Source organism: Solanum lycopersicum, chromosome 4 (assembly GCF_036512215.1).
Source record: "Solanum lycopersicum chromosome 4, SLM_r2.1".
Lineage (NCBI taxonomy): Eukaryota > Viridiplantae > Streptophyta > Magnoliopsida > Solanales > Solanaceae > Solanum > Solanum lycopersicum.
The window spans coordinates 60,865,544-60,890,601 of NC_090803.1; the positions used below are offsets into that span (position 1 = coordinate 60,865,544).

Below are 25,058 nucleotides of genomic sequence, written 5' to 3' on the forward strand. Positions count from 1 at the left end.
GACTAAGCAACATCCTTTACTTTTTACTACATAATTTTATATCCCATGGAATCAAATTCACCTGAAGGAGTCTTTTGGTATATGCAGATTAAGTTATATTAAATCGGATATAATAAGGTGAAAATCTATGACATCAAGCTTGAGATAAAATTTATATAATGTTTGATTGGCCATTTATATCGTCAACTAAATGTATAAATACCATCTTAAGTTTAGTCTTGAGATATCTCATTTGTACTCGCATTGGAGTACATGAGCTAATTCGGCCTCACTTCAGGCAATGCTTTCATACTCAAAGCTCGAACTCGATACATCTGAGATTAAGAGAGCAGTCCCATGTAACTGCACGACATAGACACTCAACTTCATCAACTATAGTAGAAAAAAAAAAAGAAAATTATGCCCCTTTTAAGTTCTTTATATACTTGAGCTTCACCACAAACATTTTCACCTCTCAAAGAAACCTTAAGAACCATTTTTTCCTACTTACTAGAGTATCAAGAAAGTATGGCTTACCAAAACATCAATGGTTGCATTTCTGATTCAATTGAAATTCTTGATCCAAAACCTCTTGCAGTAGTAGCTTCTGGTGTTGTTCATCCTCCTATTGTTGCATCTTTCAATGATAGAATTCGTCCACTTCTCGACTGTATAGACAAGCTCCGCCATCTCAACATCATGCAAGAAGGTATCCAGCTCCCAACGATCGTAGTAGTCGGAGATCAATCTTCTGGAAAGTCCAGTGTTCTTGAATCCCTTGCTGGGATCAGTCTTCCTAGAGGACAAGGCATTTGCACCAGGGTCCCTCTTGTTATGAGGCTGCAGAATGATCCAAACATCACAGCACCAAGTCTTCAGTTGGAGTACAATAACAAGTCACTCCCTGTTGATGAAATTGGCATTGCAGATGCTATCATTCTTGCTACTGATGAGATTGCTGGACATGGTAAAGGTATATCTAACTACCCTTTAACACTAGTAGTTAAGAAAAATGGTGTCCCTGATTTGACCATGGTGGATTTACCTGGTATTACTAGAGTTGCTGTACAAGGTCAACCTGAAGACATTTATGAGCAAATTTACGATATTATTATGAAATATATTGTCCCTGAGGAAAGCATAATCTTGAATGTTTTGTCAGCTACTGTTGATTTCCCTACTTGCGAGTCTATTAGAATGTCTCAGAAAGTGGACAAGACAGGGGAAAGGACTCTGGCTGTTGTGACAAAAGCTGATAAAGCCCCTGAAGGGCTGCTTGAAAAGGTTACCGCGGATGAAGTGAATATAGGGCTTGGCTATGTTTGTGTGAGGAATAGAATTGGGAATGAGTCTTATGAAGAAGCAAGGAGTGATGAGGAAAGGCTTTTTTCAACTCATCCACTTCTGTCGAAGATTGATAAATCGATGGTTAGTGTTCCTGTTTTGGCACAAAAGCTGGTGCGTATTCAAGCAAGCATCATTTCAAAATGCTTGCCTGAAATTGTGAGGAAGATCAATGATAGACTTGCTGCCAATCTTGCTGAACTCAACAGGCTTCCTCAACACCTAACTTCTGTAGCGGAAGCACTAACGGCATTTATGCGCATTCTGAGTTCATCAAAGGATTCATTGAAGAAAATTCTATTAAGTGGGGAGTTTGATGAGTATCCTAATGAAAAAGAAATGCACTCTGCAGCTAGAATTGTTGAAATGCTTAACCAATACTCTAATGAGCTGCATACCAAGAATTTTGAGAAAGTGGATGAATTCTTGATGGAAGAGATCATGGTTTTACAGGAATCAAAAGGGATTGGATTGCCAAACTTCCTTCCTCGAGGTGTTTTCCTCAATGTTTTGCAGAGAAAAGTGAAGGAAATTGCTGCCTCTCCAGAGGATTTTGTGGGGAAACTGTGGAATTACTTAGAGCGAGTTGTAATCATAGTTTTAATGCATCATTGTGAGAACTATCCGCAGCTTCAGTCTTCTACTAGAAGAGCAGCCCAAAACTTGATTGCCAAGAAAAAGAATGAATCAGTTGATTGGGTAAGGGAAATCATCGGGATGGAAAAGCTGACTGATTACACTTGTAATCCTGACTATTTAACTACTTATAGTAAGTTCATGGCTCAACAAAACACGTTCATGGAGATTATGAATGATCATGGGAAGTACTCCATGATAAACCTTGAAGGGGTAGGAGTAATCGACGTTGGTCATTTGAGGAAGCATCTAGATGTGGTGCAACAGGCTTTCGATTTGAAGATGAGAATGATGGCCTACTGGAAAATTGTGCTAATGAGGCTGGTGGATTCTATGGCCTTACACATAATGTTCAGCATACGAAACATGATTAACAAGGAGATGGAAAACGAGATCATACAGGATCTGATGGCACCACATGGTGGTGGAATTGAAAGAATGCTTGACGAGTCACCTTTGGTTGCTGAGAAACGCAATAGGCTCAAAAAGAGTGTCAAGCTTCTCAAGGAGTCCAAAGAGGTGGTGGCCAATATCATGGACAGGATTTCACTTCACGATGATAATGAAAGGGACTAAGGTTAATATGTGATACTAATGAGCAGGGCACTCTATTTCCATTCAGCCAATGTTCCTAATATCCTGTTTATCTCCTAATATCAAACTACCAAGTACTATGTTTTGGTTTTACAATATATCTTTGCCCCTGCTTGTATGTAATTTTCGTATTTCTTGCTATTAGCTAAATGCAAATCAAGTTTATTTGTACGAACTTAATACTTTTTTGTTTCTGTTTTCTGAAGGGTTCTTTTACATATTTACCAATATCCACCCCTTTCACCCTTTCCTATAGAAAATGGAGCTATTTTTTGTGAAAGTTTTTAACGAGGACAATAAACCGAAGTTCTAAGAACAATGAAACTTAGTCACTAGTGTTGTTATTGAAGGAAAAGCAACAAGAAAAACAAAAAGAATCCAGAAGTCCAAAAATTTTGGTTGTTTCAGAAGCACCAGGAAGATCAAATCAAACAGAATGTACCGATGGAATGGAAGACATTTGCAAAAGGGATTACATAAAAAAATGATGAAGAATTACTCAGTAAACTACCCAAAGATCCCTTGAGCAAAATTCTAGGCAAATAAAACATCTCAATGAAAAGTAAGAATAATGATCATAATTACTACTTCTAATGCATAAAAGGATGTATGAAGTAAAATATATATGAAACTCCAAAGCAAATATTGACCAAAAATCATTGACAAAAGAAAACCAAGACTGTCCAAAACACCCAACTTCACTAAAATTTCAAGAATTCTAATTTATACAACTTTTTCAAGAATACTATAACTAAGCAGTAATGCTTCTTAGACAATCAAAGTCAATATTGATAATCAAAATCAAAGACAGGAGCTGATAATGGCTCAAGCAAGTTGCTCGTCCCCTCGTGCATGTCAATATTCTGCAACTCTAGTTCCCCTGCATCCACTTGTAATCCCTCACATGAGCTTTGGTCTTGTTCACCAACAATATTCAATTTCCCTTTAGGGCGACTTTTCTTCTTCTTAATAGCACATAGAACAAAATCTCTGCAATCCTTGTCAAATTTGTCAAGTATATGCGGAGAGAGGTCGTACTCCTTCATCAACCAGTGACCATGTTCCTGTTTATACCCTTTCTTCTTATAACACATGCTCTTCTTGGATCCAATCACTGCTCTTTCGAACAGGTTTGCTTTTGTCTTCCTGTTTCCAACTGCCACCCTTATTTCCCACATTACGACTTGCTTTTCTTCTTGAGATTTGTAATGAAGAAGCGATACTGACTACAATCATCCTCATTACAAGAGGATACTCCTTGGTTCTTGTTCACCGTAAGTATCCACATGAAAAGTGATGAATCCATCAATTTTCCACCAATGAATCTCAATAAGAAAGTGAGAGCTTCTTCATCAGTAGGACTGAATCGGAAACCCTCTTCCAAATTCTCCATTATACACTAATCTCAAATTCTCTTTCTGTTTTTTTTTTCTTTCTCAAATTGTAGAAAAGAAGAAAACAGAGTTGGGATTTTATACAGAGAAGCGAAGTTGTAAGTAAAATTTTTATGGAAACTTTCTACACGTTTTCTATTAACAGAAAAAACATATTTGGAAACTTTTGTTGTAATATTTTATGGAAATTTTTATACCAAAAAAAAGTGAAAGAATTTGGAAAGTTTTTTTTTTCTTTTTTTTGGAAGGTTGAGAACTCCAGTTTTAAGTTTATTATTTTGAAAATAATAATTTTTAGTATATGGTGTTAGTGACAAAAAAATAATGAAATATCATTTAGAAAACAAAACATAGTTAATCATAGTTTTGTTCAATGTGATTCTTTCAAAATTCATGCTTTTCAAAATTAAAATTGTTTATAATCATTGTGTACTTTTTTTTTAATTGATACTACTGTCTAAGCTATCTGTCATATGTTTTAATTATTTTAATTTCAGATTTTGAGTAATAAAATTACTGATACAATAACTTATCAAATGTAATTCACACCTTATGAGGGTGATGCGTACATAGTTTTATCCTAATCTTGTAAAGGTAGATATGTTGTTACCAATAGATCGCCGGCTCAAGTAAAACATGTCGAAATCAGTGAATAAAAGGAAATACCATAGTGACAGAACTCATTAGGACAGTGGAGAAAAGAACAGTAGCAATAACAAATAATACAATAGTCAAAACAATGAAAACACAAAGTAATAGTATGATTGAAGAATAAAAGAATGCATGAACATCAATGATGATACTAATATCGAAAACTAGACCATGATCAACTATTTACTAACCTTCTATTCTAATCCACAATTTCTATATTCTCCTATACATTGTCATGTCCTCGATTCGTAAGTTGCATGTCATATCATGTTTAATTACGTCTCCTCAATACTTCTCCTAAGATACACTACAACCAACTTTTGTCACTCATCACCATCCTTAATTGTGCATTTCCTCTTCACATATACAAACCATCTCAATCTCATCTTGTTCTCCACAGAGGTTACTCACACCTTGTCTCCAATATCTATGTTGCTAATCTTCTCTCTTGGTATTTTCACACATCTATCTCAACATTTTCAATCTATGTTACTTGCATCTTTTGTTTGAATGTGAGAGTTCTTGACCATCAACACTCCACTCTATACAACACATCTAAGTTTTTGTAACACATTTTTATCATACAATACATTAGACGTGAGCATTCATTTTATCCGCTCTGCTCCCACACAATGTACAATATCATCATCGTTAATGCTTAAATACTTTTACCGTGGTAGAATTCTATTTTGTACATATTTTTCTTGTTTTTATGGATACCATACGATCAATAATAACAAAATATTATTTCCCTACAAAATAATTATCACATTTCTTTTACAGAGACATGTACATTAGAAGTTTATTATTTAACACAACTTATTACAAAGATATAAATGATGAAAGAGTCCAATTATGAAATCAAAACCAAATCAACCACAAAGCTTCTTCCTCAATTGACCCTCTCCGATGCTCTCTGTTCGAGACGTTACTTCATACCCTTTTTCTGCCCTAATAAAAAGTCACAAAAATTAAACATTGTAATGTGTACAGAATTGTTAAGAAGCAATGAAAACTTGAAATTAGTAAAATTCCATGAACAAAAGACGGATACAATCACTCGCACAAATGAAAGGAAATTCCAAATCTTGTTCAACTTTAAACTAGAACAAGGATGTATATTTGTCGTACTACAAATTGTTGCTGTCGCTGCAGAGCTAACAGGAAGTAATATCTTCTTCATTTGATTGTTCACAAGGACAAACAAACAAAATCTATGTCATAACGAGGAGAACACACTTAAACAGATGGGGCACAAACTTGCCTGTTGCGGCTGCTGAAAAGAACAAGGTAGACGGGATCTTGAGATGAAAGATTGAAAAGCTGAAGAGCTATATAGGCACATGTGCTGATGCTGAGGAAATCAACACAAAGCACGAATTAGATATAATTATGGTCCAAAAACAAATTGTTGTAACATATCATATAAATATAGCCGGAAAAAGTGCCATCAGTTTTTGAGGGACCAGAAAATTGCCGGCATGAGAAAAAGAAACACAATAGAAAATAATGAAGTCGTCCTTTACAGACATATAGTTGAAGGAATATAAAGTCTAGGAAATACTAACTAGATTGAACTATGGTTATTCATGATGGAATATTAACTCATGTTTAGGAGAACTCTAAAAACTTAAAGCTTAATGCATGGAAGAAGGTAATAATGCAGATTAGTTATTAATGAAGTTGTTGCCATAGGCAAAGGCTGAAATATTAATTGACTTCTTGCCAAACAAGCAAGATCTTTTAAGTTATTTCGACAAATTCACAGAACCTCTTCTCATTCAGAATCACATTAAGGCATGCAAACACATATATATATGAACTCCTCCTCATTCCATTACATATGAATGAGAGTTCATATTTTGCTTTCACCTACATAGAGCAACAAATAAGACGATGTACTGATGAAGCTAACTTCAAACTGATACTCCCTCTGCTCCAATGTATATGACACATTTTTCTTTCTAGTTTGCCCAAAAAGAATTGACATATTTCCTTAATTGGCAAATATTTAATGACACTATCTACATTTTACCCATGTTGGATCCTGTTTATTTGACAAAAATTCCAATAGGTGTACACGACTTCTATTTAAAAAATTATTTCTTTTAGAGAGTAGTTTTGAAAGATTGCAAAATATTTCCATATTTCTAAAACTCCATGTCCAGTCAAACTACATCGTATAAAATGGAATGGAGGAGTACAATTTATGCATTATCCAAAAAAAACATGTACCTGCCAGAACAAATTATAAGTATTATCCATAAAGCTGCACTCAGCCAACTTGATTCCTTATAAGCAACCCAAACCTGAAAAAACAGTGCAACTCATCTAAGATAAATAATCACATGAAAAGTCCTAACTGATGATTTTGACACCTAATGCAGCAACTGGCTCTAGCCATATATCGAATTTTACAAACTTTGGACTTCCTAAAGCAAAGGTAGATAAATAGAGGGGAATTTCCCAAAAAAAAATTATTTTAAAAAAAGGCAGATGAACAGTGAAAAGCTTACCGAGAGAGCCACAACACCAACATAGAAATCAATCACTGTTGCTATCACCCACCTGCACATAAATTGACTTCTTAAATTGCATGTCAAAGTAAGACTTATACCAAGCAGAAAATTATAATCGGCTGATGTAAGAGGATGCATATGTATTACTTCTGCACAAACTCATGAAGTTTGTTTTCCAGAACAACTTCTAAACAAATTTGCAAATGATAGACCGCAGCCCCTTGGACAAAGAAGAAGACAATTTTCTAGGGTTGCACGACATCAACCAGAGTAGAGAGAGGAAATGCTGATAAGTTTCATGAATCTAGGCCCTAAGAATGACCTGTACATAGTGAATCCATTTAGAGGAAGAAAGAGCTTATTTTAGTTAGACTTTGCAAACCAAAGAAGAGGATAATTAATACAAAAATTCCGATTGAAATTTAGCATCAGAGAAATAGAGTTCGAAATACCATAGATACCATATTATCCGACATATGTCACACTGAAGGTAGTATCATGTTACATAGGGAAAAGTTATAAAGCTCACCATAGATCAGTCTAATCATATGTTATAATATTTAAAGTTAACACGGTAAGAAACAAATAAGGATTAAACGATTAACATGAGGTAAGAAATCATCAATAGTCCTTGTTCATGAAAAATGAGAGAGGCAATATTATTAATAGAAATTTTATACATTCTGAGAGCACAAGTCATTTTCAGTAACCTCATCCCAACCTTCGAATCACTGTAGTGCAGATATTCTCTCATTTAGGAACTCATTCCAGGAAGACATATATACTTCCTTAAATAAATAAAATGCTGATATGACATTGAATAAATGAAAAGGGAGTTTTCCTCCACAATAGCACAAAAACTTCCAGTTACGAGAGGTTTATGCTACTTCCCCATAAAGTGCATCAATTTAGAAAGCAGCAGAGCGGAGATCTAATTATAGTTCAAACAAGAAAACAAACAAAACTTTCAAGCACCGACAAAGTTCTCCGCCAATGCTGCTATCCTCAAAATCGGTAGCAAAGTCTCCATTTAACCAGAAAAAAACAAGGTTGATGGTATCTGTTTTAAATAGGAATAAATAAACAAACAAATAACTTACGGAGTAAAAACATCTCTGCGAAATGGAGAACCATCAGTTACAATGGTGTAAATCAATGTCCCTAGCATCAGACAGCCCAAAGCAGGAAATAGAATTCTTGCAGTTAAAAGAGAACATTTCTTCTGTTGTTCTGTTTCAGTCCTAAATCACAACATCTCATCAGATCATTATAAGTTAAGGTCATTTTCACAAAGAAAACTAACAAAATATAGGTGCCACTAATACAACATTGATGAGGAAAGCTTCAAACTCCATGAACACTTGCATATTATATTTTTTAAAGGAACACTCTATCAGTTACAGCTTTGTATAATTATTTTCGGCAAAGAGTAGGTTATCAATACATGTCATGACTATATGACCTGATAACGTAGTACACAGCAGGGCTTGTACAAAAGAAACAACCACAACAAGGGTAACTAGAAAACACAGTATGAAATGAATGATCCAACTTGCAGTTAGAAGCACCATTGTAATTCCACTAAAAGATCTTGGATGACTGATATATAAAAGAAGCCAATATTCTTAAGAAGTGGTATACATAATAGTACTTTGATTTCGGAAACTACATATGACATACTAAGTACTGAGAAAGACAACACTCGTCACTAAATAACAAAACGAATCACAAATTTTTCATCTCTTTAGTATATTGCTGATAAGATACTTGTATTTTTTATTGTTGAGAATACTTGATTTTAGTTTCTTTTCCCAATATGTGAATAATTAAACGACTCAAATAACATTAAAGTCACAGTTACCTTTTATCTAACTCTACTAACAAAATGGAAGATGTATCTAACAAATAAACCAGGCACATATTTAAAGTATTCAACTGGCAATTCCTCCTGCACAAATGGAGGATGCAACATTTCGTTGACTAATCTGTTTTCTCCCTATGATTGAAAACTTCATTTTTCCAAGATGGGGATGAGGCATTTGAACACTATTCTTGTCCAAGACAAATGCCAAAGTTTGATAAACCCAAGTGTGATATTTACATTCTTTGACTTTACCTCTATAAGTATATGATCAATAAAGAGTAAAACAATGAACAATGAACATAAATATGCCAGACCCAGTACAAGCTATGTTTCCACCATTGTCTTGACCTGTGAAGAGATGTAATTTCATTTCTTTTATTCTGAGAACCACATTTTTCTAGATATTTTCACTACATGTCTACTCTGAACAAAACAACAGGCATGATACGCAACTGAAGCAAAAACAACAAGAGTAGCTCTTGTTAACAACAGTTATATATTACATTTGCAAATATATTCTCCAACCAAACACCAAACTTGTGCATGATATTTCAGTTTCACGAGTATCCTCAAACAGTTGGACATGCATACATGAAAATATATGAACTAAATATCATTTCCAATTGAACTCTCTTTTTCTTTTTCTGGTCTCCAAAGAGAAATAAAAACAGAAACTATGAAGGAAAAAAGAACTTTGTGCAAATATCTACTCACTTTTCCTGACGTCGTAATAGGACAAAGTAAATTGGATCCTGTAAAGATTCCTGAGTTGAAAGCTTAAGAAATTGCAACACGATGTAGCCACATGTAGCAATGCTGTAAAGGGAGTAGAGAGAATGTTATCACCATCCCTGAATATATAATCACAAACTGGCAATTTATGCATGATATTGATTGAACTTTGTAGGGGCAATGACAACATGGCCTTCTGATGACATGCAAGGATAATACAAACTGAAAAGGAAGACAGTCATCAACACTGGAATGCAAGAAAATTTGTATCCTATGCAATACAAGTTGCCAAAAGACATCAAGGTAAATGTGCAGTCATACAAAATTGAATATATGTTGAAACAAAGGGTGCAGTTGCACACATAGAGGATATAGTAAGAGAAAGTCATCTTTGATAGACCTAAAATACATCAAATATACACCAGTTAACTGGCGTAACATGGTGATTGAAGGTGCTGAAGGGGATGAGAAAGGCCTAAATCACATGGAGGAGGTTGTCTGAAAAGACCTAAAAAATCTAGGAATCATTGCAAATCTGAAAAAGTAACATGGAAGAAAAGATCCAAATCAATAAGACCAACTAGTGTGCATTGACGCTTAATTTATGCTTTTGCACAAATATTAGATTCATAAGTGTGACATTTAGAGATTTTCTTGAACTTTGCCTTACAAGACAAACTTCTAGATAGTATTGGAATGATGTGGGCCCAAATAGCAAGAAATATGTAGAGAATTCAAATCGCGGACCTAGTTCTGCTTGATGTATAGTTGATTGATTGACTGGGTATATCATCAAGGAAGTTATCTATATACGAAGGGAATTCATAGCAGCGAACACAAGATATAAATAATTGGGAACATCAATCCTAAGACTGTAATGCCCATGGGTGAAGACAAAAAACAGTGTATGTCAACAGATAGAGACCTATTCAACCTGAGAATTTAGTCATATAAGAGATGCTAAGAGAAAGCTTAAAGAACAGTCATCATCTGAAACTAAAAGTACATCAAAGTTGTTCTATATACAGGAATAGGGGTGGCATACCTTCCCAAACATACTAGCAAGACCACCCAAAGTATTGCAGTAATCCAGTTTGATTCCTTGTAGACAACCCAAGACTGAAAACACCACACCAAAACATGAGAGCATTGCTTTTGCGGTTCTGCTCTTAGATGTTAAGAGCAGAGAAACATAGTAACATGTGATGCATTCTGGCCAATGTCTTGGAATAAAAATATTGTTTACAATGCAGTTAAAACCCTTGCACAAATGTCTGAGAATCTTAACCTTTATAACATTTATAGCTCTAACTCCTATACCATTTATATCTCTGACATCTAACATAGTAGGTGCGCCAAATTAAACATGTTCTCCTCATTATTTAATGCTAGTGAAACTGTAGAAAAATAAAATGCAATTGACTTTAGAATAAAGGTTCACATATGAAACATTTTGAAGCATTAAATTAATCATGGCATACCCATATAACAAATATGTGGATGTAGAAATCTATCAGGGTAGCTGCCATCCACCTGCAAGATTCATCCCACTCATTTCAGATTGTCTGGAAAGCAGATGGAACTGAACTATTTATTTTTTTGACAAGGTAAGTGGTATTAATAACAACATCAAGAATACAGATGGGACTAAACTGTTTTTCAAATCAAAATCTCAATTTCAAGTTAGTTCCTTTTTCTTAACCGTTTTCAAAAGAAATATTACTCCTCTGTCGGAGTACAAGGGTCAGAAATCTTATTTTGAGTATGAATTTGGGTATAGATTCTTCATTTTTTTAAAAATAGAACTGTTCTATTCGTAAACTACATGAAAAGCAGTGCAAATCAACATAGCTAATGATTCAAAATATTCAAACGAAGTTTGAGAAAGTTGAAATAAAAAAAGTGTTGGACTCTCCAAACAGTAACAACTTCACAATAAAATGAGAATGAGGGACTACTATAAGATAACTAAACACATAATTAATTAAAAAAAGTCACTCCCTCGGTTTCAATTTGCTTGTCCTGTTTTAACTTGGTACCAAGTTGAAGGAAGGAAAAGGAACTTCTGAACTAAAGATTTGTCAAATAAATCAAAATACATTTTAATCTTGCGGTCTTAAAGAAGTCTCGTGCAAAGTTAGAATTAAAGAATTGCTAAAAAGGAAAAGGAGCATTCCTGTATAAACGAACGAAAAGAGAAAGTATGACAAATAAATTGAAATCCAGAGAGTGTCTTATTTCTAGCAGCTTGAACTTTTACACCTTGTTTGGATGGTTGTTACCCATCGTATTATATTGTTAATTTAAATACAATGTTCATTTTGATCGTTACTTAAATTCTATTGTATGATATTGTAACAATTAAAAATCTCATTTTATGTAACCACTAATTTGGTGTGATCGTGTCATCCCTTTAATATTTTCTTCTCTTTTTGTCTTTATATGTTATTTAATAATCTTATTCTACATTTTTCATATTAGCACACTTTTCTTGTAAGTTTATAACTCAAATTCCTGAAGTGTGACATTAGAACAATACAATCTATCCAAACATTATATTCATTAAAAAGATACAGTATAACACGAAACAATGCTTAAAATCATCCAAACAGTCTTAGTAAAGGTGAGGAGAAAGAAATCCAGGTTTAGGCGTTCAAAATATAAAAATGTAACTAAAAGTGATCCTTTTTTGAATAATTTAAGCATTTAGATAGGGCTTTTGACTTTCTATATCCATAATTCAACAAATTTTGGTACTGATAAAGATTCAAACCCCAATTCATCCAAACAGGAGCATTAATAATCCAAAAAAAAATGAAATTCAAGGTAGGATTAGTATGACAGAGAGAGAGAGAGAAAAGGATAATACGGGGTAAGGAGTTCTATGCGGAAAGGAAGGCCATCAGTGGCGACGGTGTATATTACGGTGGCTGTAATCAAACATCCCAACACAGAGAAGAGACTCTTCAATGCAATTGCTAAAGTTGCTGCCATTTTTGAGTATTCGGTCTTCGTCTTCGAGTGTTGCAGAAGAGAGAAAGGAAGCGTACTGAAAAGGGGAGAAAATGTGAGAAGGCCATTGCTCCACGTCCACTGAATTTTTGTGTCACTTTCTCAAACTTCAAAATCTCTTGTAATTGTAATTCTAATGAAATCCAAACAAAACATAATATGCGGGGCGGGAGATGAATTTTTTCGGGTTAATTTTCAACCCGATCCGATCCATTATCAGCCTTAAATGGGTGGGGAAATTTAAAGGGAAACTTTCATAAATATACTATAATAAAAAAAATATTTACTATTTATAACAATAACATTTTTTTTTTACTTGATCACGTTTGATTTATTTATAATATAAGTTTAATACATATAACAAAAGATAATTTATTATTCACATATAGTACAAATTTTAATGATGGATAATATATTTATCACACATTTTAATACACCTATAATACAATGTGACAATCTTTTACCAAACAAACATAATATGTTTCAAAAACAATTATAATTCAAATATATTGAATACATAATTCACTTTTAATACATATTACAGATGTATTACAATATTGCTATAAATGGTAATAAACAAAAAGTATCGCTAAAATTAGTAATTATTTTTAAAATGTATTAATTTATGTAATTTTTCTAAAGGTTCGGTCGGATTTGATATGTTATTAACGAGTTAGTTATTGTTAACGTTATTCTTTCATAAAAAATATTTTTGATAATGTAAATACATTGATCTTTGTAGCGAATAAAATATAAAAATGAGATTGATTCGAGTATATGAAAAGAAGATTGTTAGAAAATATGAAAAGCTTACTAGGATAGTAAATTAATGAATCAAAATTAGTATAAACTGTGTAAGTAGGCATCAAGTGGAGACTAATTTTCTTCAAGATTATAGGGTGATTATTTAATATAAAATTATATGTTATTCTAATTTTTTATATAACACAAATTGCAACAAATATATATAATGCATATTAACGAATAATTTAAATAAAAGTAAAATCATTGATAAATACAATTACATAAGGGTAAAACTTTCGTACCTAGTGTTTACATAAATATTTAATTTTCGAAATTATTGCGCAAACTCCTATAAATGTTCTATTAATGATTATGACATTCAAAATGAGCAACATTTTGTCCTTTTTTTTTTTTATGTATAGCTAAAAATTGTTTAAATGAACAATTTCATCTTGTATTCAATTATTTTGTATACTAATTTAATTTGAATGAAAATAGTAACTTAATAATACTAAATTTTTAGATGTTATATTATATTAGAAAATAATACACATAATAAAGACTTAATTTATGATATAAATAAAAATAATTTTAAATTAATCAAAAAGTGAAGAGATACGTGAACAGTAATTCTCGAAATTATTCAGCTCTCTACAAATGAAAGAATAAAAAGTATTATAAAGATGGATTGGAGAAGACATTCTTTATTTCGCCCTCTAAATAATACACACTATTTCTGTGCATGTAGAAAGCAAAACAATTTTTGAGGGGCATGCAACTAATAGTTACTACTTACCAAGTATTTTAGAATTTATTTCATTTCAATTTTCTTCAACAAAGAAAATGAATAAATCTCTGAAACTATAAAAAATAAATTCATTTCGAAAATTTATGGCAATGAAGCACAGTAGCAGTTACGAGTCCAACACATTATTTATACGTAGATGTAGAAAAATACAGCTCTTTCAGATTATACAATAAAACCAACCACCCAATGGAGAAAATAAAAAAAGATGCACAGTTATAATCTCTGTCAAAGCCAACTGCAATACTAAGTGAAATCCTTCTGAGTTTCTCTACCTTCCAGTAACTGAAATGTAACAAAAGATGCTTCTCTTCCCAAAACAACACTGAAGAAATCAAATAGTAGTATATAATAGTGGGTACAAAAGAATGGCTATGGCCGGAGAGTTATGATACGGTTGCAGAAATAATACACAACAACATGGATCAAGTATGGCACTCGATGGAATTACTATATCCGCCTTAGCATGCACAGCCACCTCTTTGTTCAGTCTCTGAAACTGCCTCTGGAATGCCTTGGAAGTATCTGCAAAACAGAACAAAGATGCTGTTCAGTATATACGGTTCATACGTCAGAGTTACTTAAGATTTGAGCTCCCACAGAATACCACAAAGGCTAAACATAAACAAAACATTAAGATGTACTATTATCTATGAAAAAATTGATGCTGCTCCCTCACTTCTTTCTAATCCGTTGAGCCAGCATAATCAACTCTTGAGATATCACGTGATCGTCTCTATTAGACAGTATCAGATTTTTAGGCAGGTAAATTAGTGACACCAAACAAAGTCACTACTAAGTTAGACCTCCCAAACCAACATAAGGTCACACACAAAATCGGTTGAGCATATCTAGTTGTCAACCCTACTTTTTGAGTCAATCATCAAAAGTCAACCTGTCACCCCAAGATCAAAATCTAGACAACAAGTTCTCAAAATTTACCAAAATGCATGATAAAATAAGATTCAAAAAAGCTAACAAACTTCAAATTGAATAGGGCTAAAAGTGTTTCACTTCATCTAGTAGAATAAGGTTCATATGCCTGTCTAAGATCAAGAAAAAGACAGAAATAATGTAAGATCATTACAGATAAAAAACGGATAAATGGATTTATATCCCCGTTGCTTTCATCAGCATTAACTCAAGGACTGTAGCATTCAACTAGAAATAAAGCTTGAAAACATCAAAAAACATTTATGAGACTATTGTTTTGCAACCGGCACCTCCTTTGCAAAAGCATTCTACCCTAACTAGTAGGTCCTGAAATATATCACTCGATCAATCAACATAACCCTTATCCCAAATTAGTAGGCATTGCTGATGTGTATCTTCTACATTCATTCCACTTGTTAGCCCTATTTCATTCTTGGGGAAATGGTCAAAAATACCCCTCTACTTTCATTTATTAGTTAAGTTTTTCACTAGTTACACTATAGGGACAAATATGTCTCTGCCGTTACCGAAGTATGAAAAAATATCCCTCTTTTTAATGGTTGTCCACATGGCCTGACATTTGAGTGAGGTGGATGCCACCTCACCACCAGATTTTAATTGTTTTTCCTTTTCTTCTTTTTCTTTTTTCCTTCTCTTTCTTCTTCACAAACTTTTTTTCTTCTCTTTTTCCAATTGCATCCATCACTTTCCTATAGCTATATCTCAATGGCATCTTTCCCAGTAACGCGTGAAACTCATCATTTCCTCGGTGCTCTATTTCTTCTCCCTGGAGCTCCGATTTTATCTCTGTTCCCTAAAGGCTAAAACACCACAGCCCTTCTTCAATACTTCACCAAATTTCCATATCCAATAACAGTAAAAGCACCATTACCATTTCCCCCGAATAGTCATTACTTTTGCTCATAAATGAAAGGAAAATTTCTTTCTGTAGCGTCTATAAGGATGGCCATCTGTGTGTTCATTTTATTTTTCTTTGATATCTATTTTTCAGAGAATTGAACTTCATACTTCCATTGCCATATACACGAGTTTTGGAGTTTTAGAAATATTCCTATCCTGAAGATACCATTTTTAGATTTTATTTTATTATTTTCTTGATAAATGAGAAATCCATCTGTGACCCGCCCTTTGGACCACTTACCGCCTTCTAAACTCAGTGGGCAATGGGCCCGCCACTTTACCCTTCTCCACTTAAATACCGGGCTTCACTTTGCATGATGTAGGGCTTGAACCTGTGACCCAAGCTACAAATCCTCCACCTTTTGCCACTCGAGCTAGGCCCTGGGGGCTGTACCATTTTTAGATTTTATTTCATAATAGTTGTGTTTGATGCATATGTATCTATCAATGAACCTTCCTTTTCTTTTTTTTCCTGATTTTTAATTTATTGGGTTAATGGATTTTTGTTTACAGAGAGAACGAGGTTCTTATGAATGAGGAAAAAGGGAATTGGTGAGTTTTATGGGTTATTGGGGAAGATGCTATTGAGGTATAGCTAAGGGAATTTGCTGGAAGCCATTGGAAAAAAGAGGGGAAAAAAGTTTGTGAAGAAGAAAAGTAAGAAAGAGAAAAGGAATAGGAAAAGAAAAGGAAAAAGAATGAAAATTTGGCGGTGAGGTGGCATGCCATGCGGCGTTGAGGTATGTGGACAACCGTTAAAAAGAGGGGTATTTTTGCATACTTCGGTGGAAATATTTGGCCCTACAGTATAACCAAGAACAAACTTATAGATGAAAGAAGAGGGGCAAAATTGTCTTTTAGGTAAATTAGGAACTTCCTAAAATTAGAGATTCATCAAATTCTCACACTTATACCTATCGAAGCCTAATGTATATTTTATCAAAAAGAAAGAGTATTTATCAAAAAACAATTTGGAGAATACACTTGACCTTCAATCTCATCGTCGTCGATTGTACAAGGGTTTCCAAAGAGGTTTATGATACTTTGAACTCGGTGTTTTTAAAAGCAAAAAATTCAATCATATGAAAGATTCATTGAACTTGAACTGAAAAGTGAGAAGTGAAACGCATCACCAAAATGTAATCAAGAAAACTAACTTTAGCATCTCGTATACAATAATGTGGATATAATCCAACTATCCAAAATTGAGACTCAAGGATCATGTCACTTCTCAAAATTGAGACTCAAGGAGCATGTCACTTCTCATTTGGATAACTTTGTGCATCATAAATTTAAGCACACACTTCTCTGAAGTGCATTGTTTTACTTGTGAAACAATAAACAGTTGCTTCGCATCGTCTCATTGCTTTAAGTGACAAAAGCAGGGGCTTTACTGACAGCCTAAGTATTTAATTCAGCGACTAAGCTTTTGGTTTGGAAGCTCAGATCCTTTCCCATGGAACCCATACATTGGTCAGTCCTTTTGCACAATTATCTTCTCTCTACTTACTGTAATGCTCTGAGCTTCTCTTTACTCGTCCCATTGAGCCACTTTAAGCTTTTTTTCTCTCAACCCAGCCCACGAAGTTGCTCTATGCTTCTCTTTCACAAATTCAGCCCATAGAATCACTAACATTGCTCCAACCCAATGTTAGCTTGTTGAACCTGTTAGACTAAGTGAGAGTCCAACATTGGTTGGGAATGGGCTAGTGGTCTTCTTATATAGACTCGGCTAATTCTCCTCTAAAGAGCTATATTCAAAGGTTGAGTTAGGCCAGAGGGTCATATCTCCACATGGTACTAGAGCCAAGCCCATCTATACTAGAGCCCCCAATATTATTTTCAACATTCTCCAATTGGCGGTTTGGGAGTGCAGGGGTATACAAGAGTGGTTTGAAGTTTCACATTATTTGGAAAATGGGCTAGTGGTCTCCATATATGGACTTGGTCAATCCTCACTTCAACCAGTCTTTAGGCCGAATTAGACCTGTGAAATTAGGTCTTGGTCCTAACTCACACCTCAAAAGTTATAGCTCTAGAGGTGTGATTTAGGCCTAAGACCTGATTTCACATGGTATTAGAGTAAGGCTCATCTCTCCCGATGTTGACGCCCACAAAATCAAAAATTGTCCACGCATCAAATGCTAAGCATTGGCGTAAGATGGGTTTTTTTTTAATGTCAAGTAAACCCACAGTCGCTACCCTTTGGGTGCGCACAGGTAAAACCCCCGCTACGATGCAATAGCTCGCAAACTACATAGGAGAGGTAACCCGCACTAGGCAAACCTGGTGCACGAGCTCGACCCAAAAGGCAAACCCCTTGTTTTCGCTAGCAAGGAGTTTTGAACTTAAGACCTCTAACATGAAAGTCCCAAGCTCAAACCATTGGCCACCTTGAAGGGTCGTAAGGTTGGGTGTTAAAGAATGACAAAAGTCCCACACATTGGTGGTTAATGAGATGGGTGGATCCTCATAAGGCTTGATAATCCTCCTCCCTTTGAGCAAGCTTTTGGGGTGTGAGTTAGGCCTAAAACCTAATTTCACATTATATCAGAGCCAGGTGCAACGGTTGTTGATGGAACCAAATTAAAAATTGGATGTTCATCTTGGCAGGTGTAGTACTAACCGCATAACCTTTTTGATAGTAATGAAGATCTATGTTGGAGAAATTATTTCAAATAGGTTCTCTGTGTCGAGACATAGATTTGATGGAAGAGATTATGGAGAAAAGATGCAAGATCCTGAAGATCATGTGAAGAAGGTGGACAAAATAATTTTGTCAGAAATTCAGGCCAAATTGGAGATTATTGGGGTTTATATAAATAAGTATTCCTTTTAGAAAAAAGTTTTAATATTTTGAGTAGTCTTTTTGTGGTAGGAAAAGGTTTTAGCACTCTATGAATATATAGGTTTGTTCTTTCTAACTCAATTAGCATTCACAATGTAGTCATAGGATTTTGAGAGTTGTTACATGGGAAGAATTTTGAGCCCTCTTTGTATTTTGAGGAAATTGGTTAAGGTTGTTTTTCTCTATATTTTGTACTCTCATATTTATAGTGGATTGCTCAGTTCTTTTGTAGACATAGGTCGATTAACCGAACCACATTAAATTTCTATCTCTTTTGGTGTATTTCTCATTTGTCTTCTTAGTTCTTACTCAAGTCATTCGAGGTTTGCTTTGCTAGCTTTCGCATTTACACCTGCTTATTTCGGTCCTATCAGAGTAGGGCCCGTCTCACTCGATGTTGGGTCCCAAAAATCGAAATTATTCACGCACCAGATGCTAAGCATTGGGCGTGAGGTTGGGTGTTAAAGAATGACAAAAGTCCCACATCGGTGGTTAATGAGATGGGTGGAATTCTTATAAGGCTTGGACAATCCTTCTCCCTTTGAGCTAGCTTTTGGGATGTGAATTAGGCATAAGACCTAATTTCACAAGACCCAAAGTCGTATCTTCACACTACTCTCCCTACTTGACCTACTCATGTTGAGCCTCCTCTCTCTCTCCCTAAAAATAACAACATACCTAGTATAGTTCCACGAGTGAGGTCTGTGGAGGGTGGGTTGTAAGCAAACCTCATCCTAAAGACTAAATATACCCAAATTGAAAGAAACAAAACAAGAATTTTCAGTCCATGCGTGTAAACCGTAGAACCAGGTTACACATCTAAGGCGGTATTAAGAGGACACTTTTTCCTCATTGATTGTACAAGTGTACCCAAGGGCTTCAGAGTTTCCTAGGTCACTCCATTGTTGCCTTAAGGTTTTGGCATCCTCATAATTCTTCAACAAACATTTAACATTAATTTTAACTAGCTAGTACCTGTATGGATCTTTTGCTTGTCTAACTTAAAAACTCAGCTCTTGTAAATATTCCACAAACATTCTAACAACGAGACTTGCTTTTTGTTCTTCAACTACAGCAACACTTGTTATTTCTTCAAAGATCTACTAAGTACTATACACAAAGTCACCATTTGATGTGAATAGTTCCTGCAAGCATAGTGGAGGATGCCTTTCTCTCATATCAACAACTTGCTATCACAACATTTACCTCAGATACAAGAACCAATAGAAAGTACCTTCTAAACAGGTAATACTTGAATATTCCTTGCACCATAACATCAACTAAGTTTTTCTACATCCTACATCATTTATGTAAAGAACTCAAATAGGAATGAATCCATCATGTTGTTTCCGCTGAATAATCAGCAATATTTCTTCTATTATCAATAACCGTGGTGTCCAGGTCAACTTGCCTGCACCTTGACTAATTCCGTGGGGTACCTGCTACATCCCACCAGCACGGATACAAGGTAACTCTATTCACCAATGCTTGCACATATCTGTTGCGATTTGAGCTAAGCTTATATGGTTCTACCACTTCATTGACCACTTTGCCACACCTTTTGATGCATAATTAGGAATATGTCTTCTTTCACACCCATCTTACATTCAGTAGCCCGTTAAAGGAACTCATTTTCTATAGTGTTCATTCTATCAAAGTTCACCAAATTTTGTGCCAAATGCACCAAATGATCTATGAGTAAACAGCAGGCAGTTTTGTCCCTACTCAAGAAGGCGTCTTTCACTCTGTAACAGGTGTTTCTTTGCAATAGTTCCCTAGATAGCAGCAGCCATATATTTCTGTTCTGTAGCTTTACCTGACACATTTGGCCTTTGTTCACAAACCTGTTTCGAGTAAAGCAGGCCACGGATGTTAGGAAGACCCTAATATGCTGGCAAGAGCAGAAGGACGACAAAAGATACATAGAGGCTTGGAAGACTATTCCTATGTGCATAATTTTGGAAAACTAGACCGTGTGGCTGAAAAAAAAGTAGAGGCTTGGAAGGAAGAATAAACATATTTCCTTTGTATAGTTTACTGTCTACAAAATCTATATTTTTGATGTATAAGCTACATTCTAGAGAAGATGTCACAATTTTTGGGCTCGTTGAGTCAATAAGGAAATCATAAATTCTGACCTCTTGTACTTCCCCTGGAACCCTCTTGGTACGGTTTAAATAATAGTACCTTTACCTAATCAAAATAAAAAGGAGTCACAGAGACAAAGACGCAAAGAGCCGGAACTATTTCAGATTCACCACCTAAGTAGGATTTATTCATCTCCCTAGCATGATAGGTCGGAACCTTCACAAGAGCTATGGTACAGTCTTGCTCTTCGTCTATAAGTGCAATAGATCAGAATGTCTGCAAAACATATCGCTAAAAAAAGCCCAAGAAACACACTTCTCTGATAAGTATTATCCTGCCTAGTTATCCCTCCCAAGGCAATGTTTATGCTATAAACACCTTATGCTGTTTTTCCATGATTTGAAGTCCTAATCATCAATTGGGTCTACTGGAAAAGACTTTCTTGCAGACCATTGCTATGCTGTGGTGAAGATTCATTTCATGTTATCCCTGATTTAATGTCTTCACAAAAAGAAAAACTGAGATGGGCCACAAAATGGTTCTGAAAATAAATCACCTGATATTGGCGTATATTTTCATACGTAATTTGTTTCTATAACACCAGCACCAAGAAGGTGATAAGGGTTAACTATAAAATACTATACTGCTTATCTAATGGACTAAGGTTATTCATGACAACTTACATATTACATACAGCAGTGCAGCATCCCAAAAACTACTCCTAACTATGCTAAAATACTATATTACTACTACTCTATCTTTCTTTATGGTAAGTCAAACACTGATTTCACAGTCTTCTTATCACATTTTCTGCCACTAATGGATTTTAGACTTCAAAATCTAGCCTTACAAGAAATATTCTAATGTCTACTTATCTAGTCTTCAATATAACTCTCTCCTGCATAATTTCCATGTGATAGTTATCATAAACTAGATATGAAAGTAAGGAGAATCTCTATGATTAAAGAGATATCTTATGCATGCAACAAGAAGAGAGTTTCTTAGATGAACCTTGGGCAGTTTTTCTTGGAATGGTTTTTAGAGAACCTCCCCCAAAATGTTATATGGAATTAAAGAAAAACAAAACGTGCAAGAATAGTTATTTCAAAGTTACAATGGTTTGTTTGAATTTTGAACCTAAAATAGTTCTTAGCCTGTTGTTTGGTTTATGATTTAATATGTTTTGCCTTTTTTCTTCTAAAAACTTTTTGAGAAAACAAAACCAAACAATCTTCTTGTCCAAAATAATCAAATGTTTCAAGTGTGTTTAAAATGACACAGGTCATTTTCCAAGGAAAATCTTAATCTTGAAAAATAAATTCTAGTGTTTGATTGATGAGTGAAAAGTATATTTTGAAAACAACATATTAAAGATTAATAATAATCTTAGTAAATTTGTAAGTGTTTTGATGAGATTTGAGTATTAAGATTAATAACAGTATCTAGGTATTAGCTAAAGCAAGTGATATGAAGTTTAAAGTCCAGATAGTTTGAGTGTAGATCACTTCCCACCGTAGGGAGGTCATTTTTCGCCCATTATATGTTTCTGTCAACTGAATATCAGAAAATGACTCTCTCATGAAAAATATTATCCTGACAAGTGACTTCTGTCACACACCGTTCCAGAAAAATTTTTGAACTCCCGAGTATCCCCTTAATGTTAGTTTCATCGTACTCCACTAGCAAACATTCTTGTACATTCGAGGGGTGGTCACATGTTAGAATAAATTCACTTAACACCTTCAAGCCCATCCCTTGAGTTAGCTCATATTATTATTAATGCAAAGCTCCAAGGTATGTAAGCACCATATCACATAATAATAAAAGCAACAAACAACAGTGAGTTGTTTATATTCATGAAAATTCACAAAAACTCACATATCCTGCTCGTGCTCATTGGCCAAGGCAGTTTTTGCAATAGACAAGAATGCAGCATCAACATTTATATCCTCTTTTGCTGATGTCTCAAAGTAAGGTATCCCTTTAGAAGTACACCACTCCTTTGCTTTCTTCTCAGAAACCTGTTCAGCATGCAAAAGACAAATCAGTCACAATTATTGCAGAGAGAGAACTGAAGAAAAGGAAACTTCCATAGAGGATCAATCAAGAGCAAGAGTTACACACAATCCAGAGACCATAATTTGAAAAGTCTACCGCTATCATTGCCTTACCACTCGGCTATTTCCACCATCTATATCAATCTTGTTCCCCAGTAATATGAAAGGAAATGTTTTAGGGTCTGGCGGATTAGCCTGCATATCAATAAATTATGTTGGTTAAAATGGATCACAACTTATCTTAATACACCAATAAGTCAATATTTGCATGAGGAAATGATGTACATTCCAAAGTTATAACAGAAGTAGTCCAATTAAGATTTGAATGCATAATTTACACGTGAAACTCTATAAATGCACAACGTAATCCCAAATCTTTTACCTTTAAACAGGAAAACAATGAAGGAATTAATTAGTCTCAAAGGCGTTTAACTAAGTGTCTCAGAGGCATTTGCTAATTTGTTGATAACACGACTCATAGCAATGTATAAACACTAAGCAATCAGGATACCCTAAGCAACTTAATAAAAAAATTTACTGAACCAAACGAATCCCAGAGAATAATCACCCAACCTGTTTGAGAAATTCTTCATGCCAATTGTCAAGGTTATCAAAGGATCGCATTACATTAACATCATAGACCAAAACACAGCAATCTGCACCTCTATAAAATGCAACTCCAAGACTCTGGAATCTCTCTTGACCGGCCGTATCCCATATCTACCAAACCAGAACACAAACACATTCGCGTAAACGCATAATTCCATAAAACATTTTTCACAATATCAATAGCCAAGAAACCCACTTGGAGTGTAACAAGCCTGTCATCAATTTGAAGCTCCTTTGTCACGAAATCAGCTCCAATTGTAGCTTTATATTGCTGACTGAACTTCTTGTGTACATATCTTTGCTAACCGTCAAAGACCCACATTTCCAACTACTTCAATTATAAATTTTTTTAAAAAAAAAACAATGCGGTCTTAAACTGTAATAATCCATAACAAATACACAGAACCCAAAACAAAAAAATCAAAATAGATACTCATAAGTTAACTAAATTCTGAAAACTACCAACACGAAACTGAAATACTCATAAAACCCAATTCATATTTTCAACAAAAAATTAAACTTGACCTCAAACAATTAGCAATGTCGTAGAAAAGGATACTGATTCATTAATGACGTTTTACCAACCCTGTAAACCAAAAAAAAAAAAAGGAGAAATTATATTAGCACTATATACTCCAATTAATTTCCTAATGACTAGCCGGAGATCAGAAATTTGTAAAAATAAAAAATAAAAAAATCGGAAATGAGGATTGAGAAGAGGAAAAGGGATCGTACCCACTATCGCCAAGGACGATAACTTTAAGCAAGGTTCTTCTACGAATAGACATGGCGAAAGAGAAATCAAAAGTGAACCCTGTATATGGAATTTGGGAATTTCAAATCTGGGTTGACAATTTTCAGAAGAGAGAAGAAAGGGGATTGTAGAGAGAGAAAGAGAAACCAGAGAAAAGCGGCGCCAATTTCGATATTTTTCAGACACCGTCTGTTGTTGGAGGTGTATGCACATCATTATGTAAATTACTGTAATTAATTTTTATTTTTTTTTGTAATTACGGGGAAAAATTCAATTTACACACACAAAAAAAATGATTTACTTACAAATTCATTGATATTAACGAATTAGTGAAATTGTTATATAGGTGTAAATTTGAAAAAATAGATAGGTAAACCGCTAGGAGCAATATATTAAATTCTATATATAAAAAAGTTTTTCTTATTTTACATGAGGTAAGGTAGAATATAACATATTTATTTCTTCCTCCTTATTTTATGTAAAAATATTTGATCAAATATGAAATTTAAATATTATCTTTAATATTAAATGGAACCAACAAAGATAAAAGATGAATTGTATCTTTAAATACATA

General features: G+C 34.4%; 3 protein-coding genes across 4 annotated transcripts; 1 reads left to right on the forward strand and 2 right to left on the reverse strand.

The window, feature by feature from the left end:
- Positions 1–66: 66 nt before the first annotated feature.
- LOC101257363 (dynamin-related protein 4C) lies at positions 67–2,733 on the forward strand. The gene has a single exon (XM_004237790.5). The coding sequence runs from the start codon at positions 508–510 to the stop codon at positions 2,533–2,535; it is 2,028 nt and encodes a 675-aa protein (XP_004237838.1). The 5' UTR covers positions 67–507; the 3' UTR covers positions 2,536–2,733.
- Positions 2,734–5,325: 2,592 nt separating this feature from the next.
- Positions 5,326–12,852, reverse strand: LOC101257656 (uncharacterized). Of its 2 annotated transcripts, none has more exons than XM_004237791.4 (9): positions 12,583–12,852; positions 11,195–11,246; positions 10,759–10,832; positions 9,696–9,797; positions 8,218–8,358; positions 7,115–7,166; positions 6,834–6,907; positions 5,863–5,952; positions 5,326–5,549 (listed from the first exon to the last, which is right to left on the reverse strand). In XM_004237791.4, the coding sequence occupies exons 1-9, from the start codon at positions 12,705–12,707 to the stop codon at positions 5,471–5,473; spliced, it is 789 nt and encodes a 262-aa protein (XP_004237839.1). In that variant the 5' UTR covers positions 12,708–12,852; the 3' UTR covers positions 5,326–5,470. The 2 variants fall into 2 exon arrangements, with proteins under 2 accessions (XP_004237839.1, XP_010320119.1); XM_010321817.3 differs by having other exon boundaries at positions 5,326–5,544; positions 12,583–12,848.
- Positions 12,853–14,383: 1,531 nt separating this feature from the next.
- LOC101257955 (ras-related protein Rab7) lies at positions 14,384–24,695 on the reverse strand. Its single transcript, XM_004237792.5, has 7 exons — positions 24,466–24,695; positions 24,290–24,316; positions 23,927–24,026; positions 23,695–23,841; positions 23,236–23,316; positions 22,943–23,085; positions 14,384–14,799 (listed from the first exon to the last, which is right to left on the reverse strand). The coding sequence occupies exons 1-7, from the start codon at positions 24,516–24,518 to the stop codon at positions 14,736–14,738; spliced, it is 615 nt and encodes a 204-aa protein (XP_004237840.1). The 5' UTR covers positions 24,519–24,695; the 3' UTR covers positions 14,384–14,735.
- Positions 24,696–25,058: the final 363 nt, after the last annotated feature.

Excerpts from the sequence above, each read along its gene's own strand:
- LOC101257363 (XM_004237790.5), top strand. The coding sequence starts at position 508 with ATGGCTTACCAAAACATCAATGGTTGCATTTCTGATTCAATTGAAATT.
- LOC101257656 (XM_004237791.4), bottom strand. The coding sequence starts at position 12,707 with ATGGCAGCAACTTTAGCAATTGCATTGAAGAGTCTCTTCTCTGTGTTG. Across the intron at positions 8,359-9,695 it reads CTATTACGACGTCAGGAAAA|GACTGAAACAGAACAACAGA; the intron begins GTGAGTAGATAT and ends GTTGTGATTTAG. Across the intron at positions 7,167-8,217 it reads CGCAGAGATGTTTTTACTCC|GTGGGTGATAGCAACAGTGA; the intron begins GTAAGTTATTTG and ends ATTTATGTGCAG.
- LOC101257955 (XM_004237792.5), bottom strand. The coding sequence starts at position 24,518 with ATGTCTATTCGTAGAAGAACCTTGCTTAAAGTTATCGTCCTTGGCGAT. Across the intron at positions 24,027-24,289 it reads AAAACGTCATTAATGAATCA|ATATGTACACAAGAAGTTCA; the intron begins GTATCCTTTTCT and ends CGGTTAGCAAAG. Across the intron at positions 23,842-23,926 it reads ACAGGCTTGTTACACTCCAA|ATATGGGATACGGCCGGTCA; the intron begins GTGGGTTTCTTG and ends CTGGTTTGGTAG.